This window comes from Psittacula echo (assembly GCF_963264785.1).
Source record: "Psittacula echo genome assembly, chromosome: 7".
Lineage (NCBI taxonomy): Eukaryota > Metazoa > Chordata > Aves > Psittaciformes > Psittacidae > Psittacula > Psittacula echo.
Genome location: NC_137740.1, coordinates 66,068,572 through 66,087,696, shown reverse-complemented (window position 1 = coordinate 66,087,696; position 19,125 = coordinate 66,068,572). Strand labels below are relative to the sequence as shown.

The 19,125-nt window shown below is 43.7% G+C and overlaps 1 protein-coding gene and 1 pseudogene across 3 annotated transcripts; both read right to left on the bottom strand.

Moving 5' to 3' along the window:
• Positions 1-3,422: 3,422 nt before the first annotated feature.
• LOC308224377 (pancreatic alpha-amylase) lies at positions 3,423-8,576 on the bottom strand. 2 transcript variants are annotated; one of them, XM_080624251.1, is made up of 11 exons: positions 8,440-8,576; positions 7,744-7,959; positions 7,015-7,161; positions 6,610-6,807; positions 5,549-5,779; positions 5,042-5,175; positions 4,829-4,951; positions 4,616-4,715; positions 4,285-4,406; positions 4,049-4,174; positions 3,423-3,723 (listed from the first exon to the last, which is right to left on the bottom strand). In XM_080624251.1, the coding sequence occupies exons 1-11, from the start codon at positions 8,467-8,469 to the stop codon at positions 3,534-3,536; spliced, it is 1,617 nt and encodes a 538-aa protein (XP_080480377.1). In that variant the 5' UTR covers positions 8,470-8,576; the 3' UTR covers positions 3,423-3,533. The 2 variants fall into 2 exon arrangements, with proteins under 2 accessions (XP_080480377.1, XP_080480378.1); XM_080624252.1 differs by having other exon boundaries at positions 7,744-7,987; positions 8,440-8,572.
• Positions 8,539-14,476, bottom strand: LOC308224379 (pancreatic alpha-amylase-like; annotated as a pseudogene). The gene is made up of 5 exons (XR_013958954.1): positions 14,315-14,476; positions 12,623-12,766; positions 12,232-12,429; positions 9,995-10,225; positions 8,539-8,634 (listed from the first exon to the last, which is right to left on the bottom strand). The product of XR_013958954.1 is annotated as a pancreatic alpha-amylase-like (transcript).
• Between the last annotated feature and the right edge of the window lie 4,649 nt (positions 14,477-19,125).

Below are 19,125 nucleotides of genomic sequence, written 5' to 3'. Positions count from 1 at the left end.
ATCCATTTGATCTCCCCATAGTGTTGGAAACCTGGTGGCGGGGGATCCCCGGAGGATGTGGGTTCCAGGCTTCTAAATGAGACCCTCTCATTAGCAGGCTTTGACACTGCAAACCTAACTTGAGTAAAACTGCTTTTAAGCAGGCCTGCTCTTCTATGTCCCTGTGTGGCCGTATTACAGCTCTGCCCATCGATACCGTGCTAACAATGGCAGCGTTTTCCCAGTGCAGTGCTGCAGCGTCAATGTGTGCGCAAGACCTACCAGCATGTGACTGAGCAGTAAACCCTGACACAAGAACAAAGCTCAGGGGAGAGAGGAAAGAGTGGCTTGGCCAGGAACCTCATGCAAAATAATGCAGGTGTTGATTGTCCACAGGTGTTGCAAAGAATGCTGACTTGATCTTAGCACAAAGAGGGCTGGAGGGTGGCCTTTATTTTAGGTAAACAGCCACGTCATTGGAGTGCATCAGCTGGTAGGGTAACACTTTATCCCTGAAATCATTCTAACAATGTCAATATCTTCCTGGTTTAGCCAGACCGGCATGGGGAGGAGTGCACACATGGCTCAGCATAACAGAGATTCTAAAAACTAAAGAGCTAACAAAAGATTTCTCAAAGACGGCAATGGGCTTTAGCTGGTGTCAACCCACATACTTCTTTCCAGTGACAGGAGACGCCCAGCATCCTGACAGCGAGTGTTATTGTAGACACCACTAACGGAGATCACGTCGATACTGCGATTGAACTGCGTATCGCAATTGTTCTGTTTTGCCAGGTGTCACGTTTGTATTACGATTTCGGTATATTTTGTATCACACGGCTGAGTCAGAAAAAGGATCTAGCATCAGTTGTCTTCAAATAAGCAGACCGGATATTAAACGTTACACCCTGCACGTGTGGAATATCTAAACGAAGCTGGTCTGAGAGTATTCGACTCTGACCCAGTCAGACCAATGCCAGTGTTATCATCCACCCCGCTGCTGTTCAGCTTCACCAAGCAAACAAGCAATATTGCTGTGTTCTATCGTAATGACGGTTTGAAGGGTATGTCAAGGTAGTTAAGTGTGCCTGTGTCTTAAGCGCACCATCCAAGCATCCCCAGACGGATTATTAAAAAGGAATCTCTACAGGACTAAGGCAGATGGCAGTCTTAAGGCTGCTCAGAGAGAGATCTTGGACTTCACTTATCATCTTCACAAAAAAGAACATGTCTACATTGACTGCTGCTCTCCAGACAGGTGAGTATCTTAACACGCTCCAAGGCTGAGATTGCCCTCCTCTCCGGAAAGAAACAGTGCTCAGATTTCAGTGGTATCTGCCACAGTAAGTCCCCTGGCAATCCCAGGAAGGGTAGCAAACAGTGGTCTCAGAGAAGCACAGACACAGCTATTACAGGAAAAGATAAAGCTGTCCTAGCTGAAGGACCTAAAAAGTCAGGCCACAGGGGAGACACAGCCATCATCTTGATGGTCAGTTTTCAGCTGCCAAGATACCGCCACTGTCACGCCGCTGCACGAGATGTCACGCTTTCAGACCAGCTTTCCCGAAGAATGGCTTCAGGGATGTTGAAGCACAAAGTAGATGCGGACCCATCCCTTTGCCAGCCCCGTTTGCACAACAAAGACAGAAGCCTGTCTGCTTCCAAGGAGCAGAAGGGCTCTGTTGAAGAAGATCAGCCAAAGTCAAGAAAACACTCAATATGAGTTACATATCTTGCTTGCTTTATTGCTCGAAGCACCTATATTTATATAGATAGCTACAGTCCACGCGCACTTAGCTGTCTTTTCATTGGTTACATAGATCTGTTCACGCGCCTATCTATACACTGCCATTGGCTAAGCTAGTATCTTCAGTCTAAGCTAGTATCTTCATATATTATATTATTATTATATTAATATATATATTATATATAATATATATTATATATTATATTATTAATATGTTATTATATATATTATTAATATAATATTATATTATATATATTATTATATTATTATATATTATCTTCAGATAAGCTAGTATCTGCATCAGCAGGGCACATTCCTTGCGGTAAGCAGTTTCTTCTTGCGCTGTTCTACTTCACGCTTTTTGTTGCAAAGTTCCTCACTTTATGCTGCATCAGGGATAGTTCACGGTCGTTCAGGCATCTCCAGTCCTGGGTTGTGCAGCCTTTCATAAGACACAAGGCCTATATTGTTCAGTCTCTGATATTCCTCGTGTCCACGTTCAGCTAACCACTGTTCCACAGGGCTCCCTGCCCTGACCCTGCTGGCAAGCGACAGGTTTGCAAATAGCTCTTACCATCCTGCCACACGGCTCTCCCACTCTTTGACACCACTCCAGTGAGCAGCCCCAGGGGCTGTGTTTTGCCCGCAGGTCCCCTGCCCTCAGCAAAGCGGTGCTGGCCACAGCGAAGAAGGGAGACAGTCGGAAGGTCTAGCCTCTGGGACAGGGACACTACCTGGCCCCTTCCTCCCACACCATCGCTGCCTTGCCAGGCACTCGGGACCCTTGGGCACGCTGAGAGCCGATATCCACCCTCCAGCAGCCGCACGCTCTCCCTCTCCCACCACAGAAGGCAGGTGTACCCTTAAGAGTACACCTTGATCTCAAAAAGAAGACATCCGGGCCTTCCTCTGACAATGGCTTCTCAGGACTGCGTCACAACAAGTACTGTAGCCAAGCAGACATTCTGATTTAAAGCAGACTCGCACGGACCTCGGCATTTCCTCACGGCTGACAATGAAGTCGGGAAAGCTGCCAAGTCTGTGCTCCTTCTGCGTAGTTCTCAGAGATATTACCGGATAGGCAAGCCAAGCCCTCCACAGAGACAAGCATATGCTGGCGTTGATCCCACTGTCAAGAGCTCTAACCGACACTTGAGTAAACGGCGCCCTTCTCAGGCACCTTTGGAACAGCCACAGTGAACATTTGTTCCCAGCGGGACACGGCGGGAACAAAACACAGATCAGGTCTGTGCTTTAAATTTGTACAGGCACAAGCTGACTGTCAACCAGGCGGCCCACTGGCTTGACTGGTGTCATGGGCTGGAATAACTGAATTGGCATGGCCCAGCTTCCTCTGCCGACGCAGAGCCCGGGCTTTGCTTTGCCGCAAGAAACAGATCCAACTCTCCCGGGTGCGTAGGCACTACTCGCAGCTGACTGCCCACAGCATGGCTCATCTGGGATGCAGATGTGCCCGTATGTATCGGCCTTGGAACTACCGCATTTCTAACTCGCCCACGTGTTGGTTTGGGTACGATTTATTTCTTCTATTTTATGCTCTACCCTCTTTCTCTGATGTGGGAAACGGAGTGCCGCATTGCCTTAAAACACAGCACGGCACTGCCACTAGTTGTGACGCGATAAATGTACCGACCAGTTCATTAAGGGAAAAAACACGACTCTTCAATTTGCTTGCCATTTATTATTCACTAGATACAGAGAATCACTCCTGCTCAAATACCAGGGAGTCACCAGTTACGGGGGAAACAGTAACGCAGACACCAAACGGAGAAGGACATTTCTCTCGTTACAACTTGGCATTAACGTGAATCGCCATGAATGGATCTTCAGCGTGGTTACTAATCTGGAAATTAGCCATTCCATCCTCAGAAACATACACCTGACTTCCAGTGCATCGGTTGTCCTCCTTTTCTCCAGAAATAACATCACAGTAGGTACCAGCAGGCAGCCCAGTTTGCAAATTGACATTCATATACCTATGTGAAAAGAAGTGGACCCTCTTTATCCAATGCTTCCCAAAGAGGTAATTCAAACCGGGTATAGAGGCTTTCTGAACCTGTTGCTACTCCCTCACTTTGAACATTTGGCAACGTAGAGGGTGAGCTTTCTGATCCTATCCCAGCTTTGCGCCCTGTGCTCCCATTTTGGCTCTCTAGACCTGGCATGCGAGCGAAGGGTCTCTGGCGCAGGCTGGCGTGAACGCTCTCATCAGGAGAAAAGGCCATTCCCCTTCCCATCAGCATTGCTCGTCAGGGATGCTACGCTCTTCTCTGAGGACACGGTCTTCTCCCACTGACTTACCAGTCATCATTATTGAAAACGATGAAGCCTTTATTGCCACGGCCAAAAGCTACTTGGTTGCTGTCATTGTCCCACCAGTTGGAGAAAGGCTCACCGTCCACCACGTTACGGAAGATAACCATGTTCCTGAAAATGCAAGGGATTGCTGTCACTGGGGCTGCGAGAGCTCTAAAGCCACGAGGAATACGAAGCAAAAGCAACAGCTCTTACTTCTTTTTGTCTCCACAGCGACCTACCTGATTTGACGCCAGCGATGTTCACAAACCCAGTCATTGCCACAGGTAGTGTCTGCGTTGATCGTAACAGCCTTTGTTGATCCATCTGAGTTACTCGGTGGTCCAACCCAGTCATTGACGTCCTGTAGTTCAAAGGAGAAGGCTAAAACTTCTCACTGAAAAATGCAGAGAGCCTTTTCTCTGTAGAGAAAAGCTAGGTGGGGCGTCTACCTGCTAGATCCCACGTGGGACAGAGAAATCACTTCACTAATCTAAACACACCAGACTGCCTTCTCTGGCCCCCTTCTGATCCTCCTTCACCATGAAGCTCTGTTCAGCGTGACGAGCTTACCTGTCCGTTTTCAAAATATCTTGGCCAGCGAAAACTTGACATCACACGTGTGAACCCATACGGATGAGCGAGCATGAAGCCAACTGCCATTTTATAAAGCCTGTTGGTTGGACAAAGAGAGTCATGAGACGTGGGACGAGAAACCATGTCAGAAAACAGAGACACAAACAAGCAGACGGAAGACGCATCGCCCAGACAAGAGCGGTCCTTTACCTGGCGTCCCAGAAGGTCAGAATGGAAGCCCCACCGGCCCCGTGCCCCCGCTGGTTGTCGTGATTATCCACAAAGACCAGGGCTCTGTCGGAAGGCACAAAGCCCCAGCCTTCTCCCCAGTTCCTGGCCAAAAACACAGAGACTGGAAGTTACCCTGTCCACCGCTGTACCCAGGCTACCCCAGTGCGTAAGTCGCAGCATCTTCATCCTTACTTTAAGTAAGCCATCTTTTCTCCATTCCACTTGCGGATCACCGTCCCCAGTTTGGCACCGTATTTGAATTCCGTCACTCGGCCGTTTCCAAAGTACTCGCTGCCTTTGATCGGCTCCGCATCCGACTCAATTACCTGGTAGACAGAGCAGAAGCTGTGCCTCTGTTCTCGTCTCACAGAGACAAAAAAGGCAGTGTACAGCCCACAACATTAGCTCTTGCTTTACACTTGGAGAGAAAAGATTCAAGTACGTTTATTTCTCCTGTGCAGGTCAGCTCAGAGTTGGCAGAATACATGGTGAACACACGGGAGAGGACACGACTAAAGAAAGAAGAGGTGAAGTTCAACGCCAAGAAGATGTGGAGGCATCTTTAGAGAAGTACTTACGGCGGCAGGGCTGCTCCAAAGAAAAGCCCAGCTCTGCCTGCAGCAGAGGCCTCCGAAGGAGGGAGGTACAAGAGGTACTAAAGACAAAGACAAACCGTTGAGGAGAAAACATGGAGATTACCTCTTGGTAAATGAAAGGTCTTGTTCCTGCAGAAAACCATTGAGTATTTAGATTTTCCAGCTTGTCCAGAAATGCTTTGATGTCCCCAGGCCACATATGCTTGGCAGCATCAATTCGGAAGCCTGCTACGCCAATACCAATGAGATGGTTCATGTACTCAGCAACTGTCGAGCGGACATAGTCCTTCTCCAGGGCCAGATCAAGAAGGCCAGACAAGCGACAGTCCCGGACCTGGAAAGTGAAGGGCAAAAAACCCCCAAACAGTTAGGAAGTGCCACTCTCTCAGCTTGTAACACCTTCTAGTGAAATGCTTACATGTTCCGAGCCATAAAATCAATTCTGTTTGTTTGTATCTCTCATTTGCCATATGACCTCATGCTCGGCATATAAAGCTGTGGGAAGAAGAAGGAAGGGGGGACGCTGGGAGAGAGGAGGGTTTGTGAGGTAGCCCCACTGTCCTGGAGACGGCTGAACAACTGCCCACGGTCGGGAAGTGATGAATGAATTCGTCGTTCCGCTTTGCTTGCGTGTGTGGCTTTTGCCTTCCCCGTTCAGCTTGTCTTTATCTCAACCCCGAAGGAAGAGCGGTAACCTTGAGAAAAGAACTGCCACACACGTCATCAACCAAAACGAGTCAGTTGCTCAGCCAGGGTCCCACTTTGCGCTGCTGTCAGTTTTCCATGGGGGCTCCTGATCAGCATCAGCTGGGTTTACGAGCTGTAAGAAAGAGCTCACCGGCTGAGCTGAGTATACTGGGCCCACTGCAGGAGCCAGATCCTGCACGTGCCTACGGGCAACATGTGCGGAGGGTTCTTGATTTCTCAGTACTTGGAATGTTTGGCACCACAAGTGCCTTTCTTGTACCATGCTCACTACTTCACTCGTCACGTGACCAAACACAGCTTCTGTGAGAAACCACTCCCTTTGTTTGGCCTTACTGTAATGTTTACAGAACAGGGTTTAAGAAAAGCAGAACAAAACAAAACAAAACACAAAATCCAACAAACAAACAGAAAAGGGAAAAAAGAAAAAGCTTTCCAACTTTTGTCTGAGAAAGTTACCTGATAGATATCACTATAACTTTCAATTTCTCCACTTCCAGTTTTACATTTGCCATCATTGAAATCCCAGCCAGAGTATGGCACAGCTGGAAAATCTCTGTTGCCGGCATTAAAGTAGCTTCCGCAGGTCGAATGAGTGCCTGAGCCACCCCCGGAGCCACACATGTGGTTGACCACAGCATCCACATAAATGCGAACCTGGAAAAGCAACAAGTGCGTTTCAGTATGGTTTGCGGAGATGGTGAAGGGAGAGCCAGAGCTCCACCACATCACCGTTCACTTGAATTTGCTGGTCCCCCACAGTTTGTTCTCAGTTTATGCCTCCTTTGAGGACAGCAGCACTAGATTCCCTCAGCTGATACGGCACTCCTTGCCGTACCAGATACAGACTGTCAATGCACTTACTCCAACGTTGTTGCATCTGGTCACCATGTCTCTGAACTCCTCTTCATTTCCTGACCGAGTGCAGAGTTTGTAGCTGATGGGCTGGTATCTTTCCCACCAGGGTCTGTTTGGGTTAGTAATGACAATGTTTTCATTTGGAGGTGAAACCTGCGGAGGAAATGGTGCGCTTTGAGGGGAAATCCACTGGGTTTATTTCAAGGTTTTAAGGGTCACACCTGCACTCGGCACCTCCGCCCCTCAGGGGCAGGCTCGCGCCTAACCATTCTCTCTCTCCCACAGCATGAGCTCAGCTCTGCGAGGTGTCTGTCCTGCAGGCTGGCAAGAAGGAAGTTTGCTTTCGTTCCTGTGGGTTGCCCAGGTCCAGCGTGGGACTGCTTCCGAGGACACGCGCATGGCAGGGCTGAAGCCACGGGAATTCTTTTCACTGCAATAGTGACTACCTTAGGAAAGCCAAACCCCAATGCTTATGCACATCCCTTGGAAGAAGGCAAAGAGGAAAACCGAGCTTTGCAGGGGAGGCCCTTCAGAGGAAAGCGTGCCCCTTTCTAACTGATCTGCTAGAGAAACAAGATCAGGCACTGGCCCTGCAGGCTGTGGGGTTACTGCTTCCGTCCTCCCCTTCCCAACACCAAAGTGACTTGGAGCTGGCTGGCTCTAATTCAGGCATTCTGATTTATTAATCAAACGCTACGCTGCCATTTCCCGACCTACTCACAGGAAACAGCTTACCTGAACTCCTCCGAATCCATGAGGAGCTAAATAGCGCTCACACTCCAGAGCAATATCGGCCCAGCGCCATTCAAAGAGATGTACGATAGACGTCCTCCCGGACTGAGTGTTGGGGTTGTACTGCCCCCAGCAGAACCCTAGAGCTGCGAGCAGGAGGAGGACTTGCATGATGCCTTCAGTGTGGGGCTGCGGTCTCTCTGCTGGCAATTTATACTCCTGCAAGATGACACGGTTCCTATTGCAGCTGTCAAAATTCACACAGATCAGATGCTATCAGTTACTATTTGGCTAGCTGGCGCAATACCCTTCTTCCGTTTTGTTTCTTCCTGGATTGCCCAACAGCTGAAGATAAAACACCTTTTCACAATGATTGTACTTTATCATAAACCCAAATTCAGAATCGTACTCTTTCCAATCATGCAAGCATAGATATCCAAGGGATTCCAAGAAGAAATGCACAGACCCTCAAGGGGGGCTCTGCAAGGTAACCGGAAAGGAAGGGGATAAAAAGACGCCTGGAACTTTAACAGTGCTAGGAGAAGGAATGACTTCACCAGCATTCAGAGGCGTCCAGTGCTCAGGACTAGCCCGAGCTCAAACCAGGCTACCTCTCAAGTCACTAACAGAAGCATCACACAACACGTCGCGGGGGGGAGGGCTGCACCGGGTGAGCCACACTGGTGACCAGAAACTGACCTCTTTTCGTGCCTGAAGGTTTTCTGGCATCACTGCCCAGTCCCTGCTAGGGACTTGTTGCTGCTTTTCTTCCCTCGGTTGTACAGAGCAAATGTTGTTCTACATGATTAAACGTGATCGGAGCCGCACGTGGTTCCCTCTCCAAGAGAGACTCTGCGTAAGGTTGACCAGCAGTTTCAGTGACCAGTGGTTCACCTGAGTCAAGGAAGGAAACCCAAAGTCAGCTGTAAAGTGATTACTCGCTCTACTCGCGGCAAGGATTAAACAACACTCTGAGAGAAGATGGACAGCAGAGAGACCCTGACATTCGATGAATACCTGTGAGGAAACCAAAGAATCTGCTAAACGGCACATCCACTCCAAGATAAAAGAAACCTCAGTGCACTTTGTACCTCAACTGCCACGGGCATGTTCTTTCTGAAAGCAGTCACGCCACTGAACGTGTCACATGCCTTCTTCTCCTTGCCAGAATCGGTCTCCAAGGACAAAAGGCAGAAGCAGGACCCATTTGCCCACCTGTTCATTTACATGTCACGGGCCTTATGAAAGGTTTCTTTTTCCACTACAACTATGACAGAGTAAATTACTGCAAACGACCTTGCCTACTCGCTGATAGCAAGGAACCTGTACATTACCTGGTACACAGAGGAAAGACAAAGCATTCCTGTGTACTTAAAAAACCCAATACGCATAAGACATTGTCATCAAGTTTTTTTTAAGGAAGAGGTGTAGTTGTGCTAAGAATATTATCTGCCTTATGTGCAAAATTTTATTTAAAGCTGTTTTTCTTCATTTTATTTCATTTTAACTGTGAACTTTTTTTCCATCTCCATCCTAAATTCATTACTTTGTTTGATCACTAGAGCATAGTTAATGCTTGGGCCATACCAACCTTTTATTACATGTAGTCATTAATGCCTCTACTTCCAGCATATGGGCAACCTCATTTTACTGTGTAGCTAAAAAATGATTCACTTTTTACCCTAGACCTTGCAGGCCAACATACTGATTTAGTAAAGAATGTCTAGTAAGTTTAGCTTCTGCTGACAGAAATTAAGAATTACGTGCTTCTTATGTCTTTTTAAGTTTTGTTTGTTATTGAAATGTGAAACTCAAATTTGAAATGTCAACAGTGCTTACACCACTGGAAAACAAAGCTTCAGACTATAACCGCCATTTATATTTTCTGTTGCAATTTATTATCCAGAATTTAAAATTCAAGGATTGATATCTCTTTTTTTAAACCAACAGAACTTTTACAGTAACTTAGATGCAGTGAATTTCATCTCAAGTGAAATTTCCATGTCACCTAGTTTCAGAAGACCTAAAACAACTGGGGCATTTTGAATGTCAATTATGGTTTGTTGGCTTAGAACATATTCATACATTCTTGTTATTAGATCTCAATGATGATTTCTGTAAAGCTTTACACTGAAAGCTGCTCAGGCCCAGCTCAAACAGAGCACTGCTTCCAGTCTGGGACTCAGTCTACACTGTGCCTGCAAGAAAAATGTGTGTATAGTACAACTGAAACAAAAAAATAAATAAAAATTACCTCTTGGTAAATGAAAGGTTTAGTTCCTGCAGAAAACCATTGAGTATTTAGATCTTTCAGCGTCTCTAAATTTGCTTTCATATCTTGAGGCCACATATGCTTGGCAGCATCAATTCGGAAGCCTGCTATGCCAATACCAATGAGATGGTTCATGTACTCAGCAACTTTTGAGCGGACCTAGACCTTCTCCAGGGCCAGATCAAGAAGGCCAGACAAGCGACAGTCCCAAACCTGTCTAAAAATTCTGAGATGAAATATTTTTCACCTAATAAACTAAATGTAGTGCTCTACATACATTGCTGTTACCTACATTACAATTCCAAATAACTACAACCTTCACCAGCCATTTTTCACCATGCATTTCTTTGCCTTGGATCTTGGACAGCCATCTACATAGAAGGAACTTTGAGAAGGCTGCATTCACCCCTCTTACACAGCTGTAGATGCTGAAAGATTGTAACTGCTTAACCAGTAAGTCTATAATCCGCTCATTAATGCAAGCATAGGGCAAAAATATGATAAATTATTTTTTCCAGTGTATTATGGAACTCATTCATTACTATTTCAAGTGCATTGATTTCTCATCTGATGTAGGAAAGATTTATAGATGTTTCTAAATCTTTTAAAGATCTTGAGTTATTATAACTGCATTAAAGTATTAAACTTTTGTTTTCTCTCCCCTTTTTGCATTTGTTTCCTGCAAATACTAAATGAGGGATATCAATTTTAATCAAAAGGATACTTTAAACATATACTGAAATGCTGAATATACTGAAATATACTGAAATGCTTTTCTTAACTCTTATGATGGGTTTCCATAGCTCTGTTTATCTGTCTGGACAGAGCAAGGTGCACGAGCCTATGTTGCACTGTGTATCAGAAGTGGTTATAATGATGCTCCTTCAGAACTGGCTCAAGCATTCACAGACATTTAAAGTTTCCCCATCTTCTACCATTTCTCAAAAATTCCTCCCCCCTAAATTTAGATTCAGGAAAGATCAAATGCATTTGAAAGGCATAAGACATTATTCAAGAAAGGTAGCTACTTATCTTTATAAAATAATTTTTCATTCTGTGGTAGTTTTAAAGTCCTAACCTTGTATTCTGATGTAGAAGAACAGACAGACTCTTAGCAAATCTGTAAACAGAAGGTCAATCTTCAAGATTTTCACATTACTATTCATCTTTACAAAATCCTACCCTTTCTCTTCTGAAATTGAGACCAAAGAAAACTTCTAAATTACACTAGAAGGCAAGTAACTCCTCTTTTGTTTTAAACACAAAAAACCCCACAGAGGATAATCCCTAAATATGTTTTGTAAGCTTTAAACTATCTTGTTAAGTACCTAAGCACATTTCTCTAAATCTTAAACAGAGTGACTGGTTCAAGTAGAATGTCCTGGGTTCAGCAGCAGCAGTCACTTTTTCTCCTTCTTAGTAGCTGGTGCAGTGCTGTGGTTTTGACTTTCAGCCTGGGAATAATACTGATAAAGCCAATGTTTTCAGTTGCTGGTCAGAATGTTTACTCTGACCAAGGACTTTGTGAGTCTCATGCTCTGCCAGGGAGGAGGAGAAGCCGGGAGGAAGCAGGGACAGGACGCCTGACCCAAACTAGCCAAAGAGGTATTCCATACCACAGCACGTCATGCCCGGGGATGTAACTGGGAGTTACCCGGAAGGGCACGTCCTCTTTTCTGTTGGGCTCATTTCCGGCGGGCGATATCGTATTCTCTTCCCTTGTTATTTATTTCTCTTATCATTATTATTGGTGGCAGCAGTAGTGATTTGTGTTATACCTTAGTTACTGGACTGTTATCTCAACCCGTGGGAGTTACATTCTTTCGATTCTCCTCCCCATCCCTCTGGGGGGTGGGAGGGGAAGTAGACTGCGTGGTTCTAATTTATGGCCTGGGCTTAAACCACGACATAGAATCATAGAATAGTTAGGGTTGAAAAGGACCTTAAGATTATCTAGCTCCAACCCCCCTGCCATGGGCAGGGAAAGTAGAGATATCCCTTTAAGAAGGGGATCCTTTAAGAAGTTATACCATTCCTGACAGCAATGCTAATCTCTATTATCAATTTGGACAGTTTTGCATGTGGGTTTTAATTTTGTTTTGTTTAGCTTTTAAAAATTTAAGAAGTTTTTGAAAAGTGTGCGACAGAAAACAGGAACAAAGAAAGCACAGCCCAGGAATGGATGTACATGAAAAACATATTTATAGTTCTAGGTTTACCTGACATAGATCATGATAATCCTCAACGTCTCCACTTTGAGATTTACATTTACCATCATTACAGTCCCAGACAGAATATAGCACAGCTGGAAAATTTTCAGTCTTTGTATTGAAATAGCTTCCACAAGTACCGTAGTTGCCAGCACTAGCATTAGTTCCACACATATGGTTGATTACAGCATCCACATAAATGTACACCTAGAGAATAGCATTCACATTTAATTTGAGAACTAGAAGGTCTTTACTGGTCCCATCCAACCCAAATTAATCTATGATTTATGAAAAGAAACCCCAACATATCCAACTCCAGTGTTACCACATCTTCCCTTCTAAATTACCATTTGTCTATATCCTTGCATTGTCAACACCAGAACGTTTTCAAAGCACTTACTCCAACATTGTTGCATCTGGTTACCATGTCTCTAAATTCAGCTTCATTTCCAGAACGTGTGCACAGCTTATAGCTGATGGGCTGGTATCTTTCCCACCAGGGTTGCCAGTGGTCAGAAATAACATTTTCGCTTGGAGGTGAAACCTGTGAATAAGATGGTGTCTCTTGGTAACAGGATACTGATAATGGTTTATTTCTTTGCCCAGTATTGTTAGAGAAGGATATAAAAAGAGAAAATCAGGTCCCTTTAATGGAGAATGGTCACAATAGTAAACCCACATAGATCCTCAATATCCTCTCCTTATACTGTAATGGGCTGGAAATAAAAGATTTAAGCCTGGACCTTCAGCAGGTAAAAAAATACTATAAAAAGGAGGTCCATGGACATAGTGTCCTAACTATCTTTGTGAAGCAGGCCTCAAAGATCAAAAGCATGGCCTGAAATCTGAAGGACTAGGCCAGTAGCGACAGCCCTGAATCAGGAAGGAACTGACTTCAGAACTACTGATGTAACATCCTGCCCTTAAAATTGGTCCAATTTTCTATTTTTGTAATGCTTTGGATAAAAGCATTCTTGAATGAAACTTGTCATAGTTTTCAGACAAGCTACACCTCTTCCTTTTATAGACTCTTTGTGGGATATTTTTCAGGCAGCAAGCTTTTGCTGACACCTCCAAGTCTCCAGGCATAACCACCTGATCCCACTACTCACAAAGAATCCTAGGCTGCAGCCTACTTAGCTGTCACAACTCTGTGACCCGCTCAGCAGGTCTGCATCTGAAACAACTTTCTAAGACCCTACCATAGCATGACCCAAATGTCTCCCATAGTCTGAGAAATCAATTTAAGACCAATCAGGCCTGTGCATCTGGAAAGGTGGTGGCAAGGAAAACTTCGAATGTATTTGAAAATGATGAGAAAATTCACTCAGGCCAACCTGAGAACTCCTGAGCTAGAAGAGACAGTAAGATTTCTCTCACCAATTCTCCTGAGCAATTTGACAAACAAACAGGAATTGTTTAATGAGTGACTACTCTCAGCCATACCACCCCCCCTATCTGACACTACTGGTTCCACAAGAACCCAGCTCCGTTGTTCAGACGGAACAGATTCACACCAACACACCTTCACCAGAACATGCGGTCTGTTCATTTCTGCTTACACCAGGTTCCTGCAAAGAAGGGTCTCTTAATGGCTTACCCTGACACTAGGCTTTACAGAGGGAAACTTGCCTGCTTGATTGAACATAAATAGCAACCCTTTATATTTATTTTAAACCTTCAGCCCTTTGGTATCGCGGAAGCTCTTTGAGAGGCCTCTTTTTTTTTTTTCCAGTCACAGTTTTGTGTTTATCTAGCTCTTAAGAACTTCCTTTAATTTAAATAATATCAAGCATATAAACATAGGTTACTCTTCACAGCAGTAAAAAATATATTTAGCCAAGGATATGCAATCCTAATCCATCTAAATGTAATAGCACAACGCACAAAACACGCACTTTGGAGCAATGAAATGAATTCATGCTTACACAATGATGGCTGAAGAATATATTTGTGAGCATTTACTGCTTCCATTATCGATTTCTATTTTTCTTTCTCAGTACCTGTTCCTTGATGAATTGAAAAATTTCTCTGAAAAACAAATTATCATCTATGTACTAATTTTATTACCTACTGATCGGAACAGACATACCTGAACTCCTCCATAAGGAGCTAAATAGCGCTCACACTCAAGAGCAATATTGGCCCAGCGCCATTCAAAGAGATGTACAACAGATGTCCTCCCAAGGAGAGTATTAGGGTTGTACTGTGCCCAGCAAAGCCCTACAATTAACAGAAGAAACGAGATACCCATCCTGTGCTCTGCGATCAGTTGCAGTCTTCTTACTGCCTATTTATGTTCCTGCAACAGGGTAAAGTGCACATTACAAAATACACATTTAAAAGTAAATGCCCATCTTTGGCATCATATTTCTTTAACTCTATCGTAATTTTCTCTGTGAACTGGATTCTAAGTTATATCAACCTCTCACACTGACTGGAACTTTGTTTTCCTGAGTTAAAACTCAGACGTTGTCTATTCCACGCTTTCTCTAGCATGTAAAAGTTGCAATTTTATTAGTATAAAGCCAAAAACAACCCCAAAATGCAAAGGAGTACTTACACAGACTAAAATGGACATTTAATTTTTCATTTTAAAGTACAATACTTTATATTCCTATTTACATTTATATTTATCCTTGAGAGGCACCTTTTTTTCAAATCTGTGTTACTATTACTTGTGCATATTTAGATAAATTTGGAGAATGGCAGAAATTTAGATAAATATTGAAGAAGTGGCATGTTTCTTACCATGAGTTGCCACAAAGCCCCAGGTATTTTGGAAGTCAAACATATGTGATTCTGTCATTCATGACGTGTATGACAACTATCATTCAAACAACAGCCCTAACCTGGGAAGATCTCTCAGATACAGAAGTGACCATACTCACTCAAACCCAGAAATGCTAGATTTGTCTTGTAGGACAAAGTCCTACAAGAACCTTTGCAAACAAAAGGGTGAACTACTGCTTCCCTGAAACAACAAAATGGTTGTTACTTTTCTAAGTTATCTATTCCTTGTAAAATACTATCTTTACACAGAAATAACACAGGGCAAAGAGGAAATAAGGAGATTCTTGGGTGCTGTCACGGGACACCAAACACTTCAGTGAAGGTATAAACATAAACACAAGGTCCTTCAGGTTTGCTACATGAAAGAAACCTGCACCCTTTTCATGTTTTAATACACATTTGGGAATGCACTACTGAAAACTCCAACCTACTATGATACACATACCCAAACAGAAATTTATAGATAAATAATTTCTATGAAACGACTGGGTTTTAAGGTAAGGATGATCCACATCTCCCCATCTGTGGAGCTGCACTCTTTGGAGCAAGCTCAGACACAAAACATGCCACCTCATAAAGTGTAGAACCTGCCTCCCAGAGCCTGTTGCTATCAGCTGTCACCGCACTTAACAGGCAGACAAAGTTATTTAGGAGGAATCATTTGACAAATTTAGCTTCTCTGCTTGTGAGCAGAATAATTTTTTAAAAAAATATTTCCTTGTAGATCTTCATAGAGTACACAGGTAAATTTCAGCCGTAAGCAGGTGTTCCCTGTGCTTTCACTTTCCTAAAATAATGCTTTGTTGCCCTGATAAGAAGAACATACATTAACAGAAAACGAGCTAAGTTTGATCTTCTCTGGTGAGAGAAGCCATTTATCAGATTAGCAATTTTTACTTACAGCAGTTAAGCACACAGAACAGTAAACTACACAAAGCAGTAAGAATAATGTATTTTGACACAACCAGCCTAGTGACCCAAGGCCTAGTGCTTGAAGAGAAAACTCAGTGTAGTTTTTCATTTCTTCGAAATAGGTTTTCTGATTTCAGTACAAGCCATGATAAGAGAATGGAGATGGTGAAATCCACAGCACACTCTATAAGCTCTAGCTTCAAACTGCTTGTGAAATTTGGAAGAAAAAAGTACGAGGCACATACTCCCCAATGGAAGAAAAGGGAACACAACTGACTGCAATCCGAAGAACACAGGCAAGAACACATGCAGAAAGCAAGCAGCAGAACTCGGTACGTACATGTCGGGGCTGGCCTACGTCCTTTTCAGCAGGCTTCAGCAGCAGCATCACACCCGCCCCCCCGCCCCTCCCCCACCAGCCTAGGGCAGCAACGATGAGAGCTCAGCCCCTTCCGCTGAGGCAGAACAGCGAGGAGGGGAGTGAAGGTACTGAGGCCGCCCGTCGCCGCAAGCTGTAGCCTCTCAGTCCTATGACAGACTTGCTAGCAAAAAGCTGTTATATGTAAAATAAACTAATATCTAAAAGCTTTACATCACATATCAACATGCTGATTCAAGATAAAATTACATTCTGGAATACATTTGTTCTCGAGATTTGAGAAAGGAAATCTCTCCATATATACACTTAGCTCACTTATTTTTGTCTTTGAGTATAACACCACCTCGTGGTTATCCTGCTTCCCTGCATGGAATATTTAGTTGGCCTTTTATGCAGTATTTTAATAGCTTGGCTCTGTACTTGTAACTCAACGTGGGTGTTAGGATGTATTACATGTTTCCTCTTTTATAGACACCTTTTTATGTGCAACAACTCAAGTCACAAAGCTTTGGAAAGTGGCTCCATCCAGATACGGACTAAAAACGTGTTCCGCATCTTTGAAGGCCACAGTGGATTAACTAGCATTTTCTACTTTAATGTTTGTCATTATCAAATTGTTTCATTTCTTTCAGAACAGTAAAAATGACAACTAGAGTAAATATTTGCCTGCATATAACATAGAAGGATCTCATGCCAGAACCCAATTGCTAGGCTGGAGTAAAAGACTCGGGGACTCACACTCAAGTGTTTGTCCTACCTTAGGAACGGTAGCAATGTAAGCTATTTAAGAAAACCAAAGTATTTACAATGGCAAATGTGTTCTCTTCAGTCTTGTATCAAGTAGGGAGATACATTTAAGGAATAAACCAGAAGCAGCTGCAGTCCTAGAAAATAAAAAAAAGTGATTCTCAGTTTGACATTGGGTCCCTCTTAGCTGTCAATTTCCAAAGATACGGAAGGATAACAAATATGCAAACCCGATGCCCTAGCTGCAGGAGCTGACCTTGAAGACCCTGAGCGAAATGAGACAAAGGAAAACCAATGATTTGCAAAACATCACCTGGGGGCAACTGAAAAGTAACAACTTCAACACGTGTACTTGCAACATAGCTATTATTAAAGGCTGTGATTTTGTGTATAAACCACCTGTATTTACTAGCCAGTTGTTAGTAAGATACTACACTTTGTAACATATGGATTTGTCACTTGTAAAAGAGATGTTAGAGCATGCAAATTCACAGCAGCTCTTAGAAAATGCTAAGGCAGAAGCTAGAAAGATTCTAATACGATGGTAGTGTTATAAAGCAGGTAATGTAACCAATTCAGAAGGTGGGAGAACCCCACTGGTGGGAAATTTTCTTTGGCTGGTCCCCCACTGCCACAAGTATCTTCAAAATGCTGCTGCACCCTGTAGTAGTTATACTGCTAAAGTAAACGTGTGTGTGCTTTGCCATAGTAGGGACCTGTAACTGGATGAGGCAGGCGAAACTCTGCATTGACAACAAGGTGAAAGGACTGAGACTGGCAAAATGCCTCCTACCATAGTCAAAGGCAAGACTGGCTTGGTCTCTGCATTTGCCATCAAGAAGAACCTTTGGCTCTGCTGTTGGCTGGAACCCAGCAGGAGCTGACTGGTAGGGACACACGCCATGCCAGACCTTGATGTGAGGGATGGCCTCCCTTGTTATAAGAGGGCCATTCAGGTGGGAAGGGCAGGCCAAGCAGTCTGTGGTTGGCACAAGAGATGATCTAGTCCAAATCCCCTGCTCAAGCAGGGTCATCTAAAGCAGGTTTCATCATCCTCACAGTAAAAAAAAAAAAAAAATAACAAACAAACAAACATACACGCACAAAAAACCCCACAACAGAAGACAGCATACAGATGCAATTCAAGCAGAACAAAGAGAAATAATCAGTTTATCTTAAGCAGTATTGCAAAACGGAATGGCCTTAGATATGTTATTAGCATCGCTAGGGGGAGTTTGCTCTGTAATCAATGACAGTTGTTGCTCTTACATAGATCAAAGCGTAAGAATCAAAACCAATTTAGAAGAAACTTGGAAGCGAGTTAGAGTGCTTCATGAGATGGCCAAAGATAACACTTCTTGGGGTTTTGAGGAGATTTGGAAAAACTCAACTTCCTGGTTGCCTAATCTTTCCTGGTTAAGGCAATTGTTTGTAGGAATATTGATGTTAATTATTATAATCTTAACCACTTGTGGCATGGTACAATGTTTGCAACACTAGAAAAAACAATCCATGATGAACTATGAAGAATGGAAGAGAAACAAAATTAAGCATCAAGTAGAAACAGGGAAATACTTCAGGAAACTTTAAATAAGAATGAAATAACTCAGTTGCAAACGCATTTGCAATAGGACAAGAAAAGGAGGGATTGAAGAATGGGGTTGATTGAAGAAAGGGGTTGTAAATAAGTAACTTCAAGGACTTTAGGCTTTGTTAGCAACTAACATAATAAAGAAATGGCTAAGACAAGCATTGTGCAAGAACTTGCCAAAACTGGCCTGGTGGGTACTGACATGACAATGATCCTAAAACGAAGTGATGAAGATGATGAAATAACCACCAGGGGTTCCAAAGCCCACTACCACATTTTCGAGTGCATGCGGGAGGAACACTCTAGAAGTATGATGTAGTTTATAAGTAACTCCATGAATATGTATGTATCTAATTAATATGTATGTTTAAGGACAATATAATCACAGCCTGGTTGATGCTCAGATGAGACACGCTAGAAGGAGCTATACCCCATGTCCCCAGGCACCGCAATAAAGAATACCTGCTTGTCATCTTCAACT

Excerpts from the sequence above, each read along its gene's own strand:
- LOC308224377 (XM_080624251.1), bottom strand. The coding sequence starts at position 8,469 with ATGCCAGAAAACCTTCAGGCACGAAAAGAG. Across the intron at positions 6,808-7,014 it reads CCAGATGCAACAACGTTGGA|GTTCGCATTTATGTGGATGC; the intron begins GTAAGTGCATTG and ends TTGCTTTTCCAG. Across the intron at positions 5,780-6,609 it reads GTTATAGTGATATCTATCAG|GTCCGGGACTGTCGCTTGTC; the intron begins GTAACTTTCTCA and ends TTCACTTTCCAG.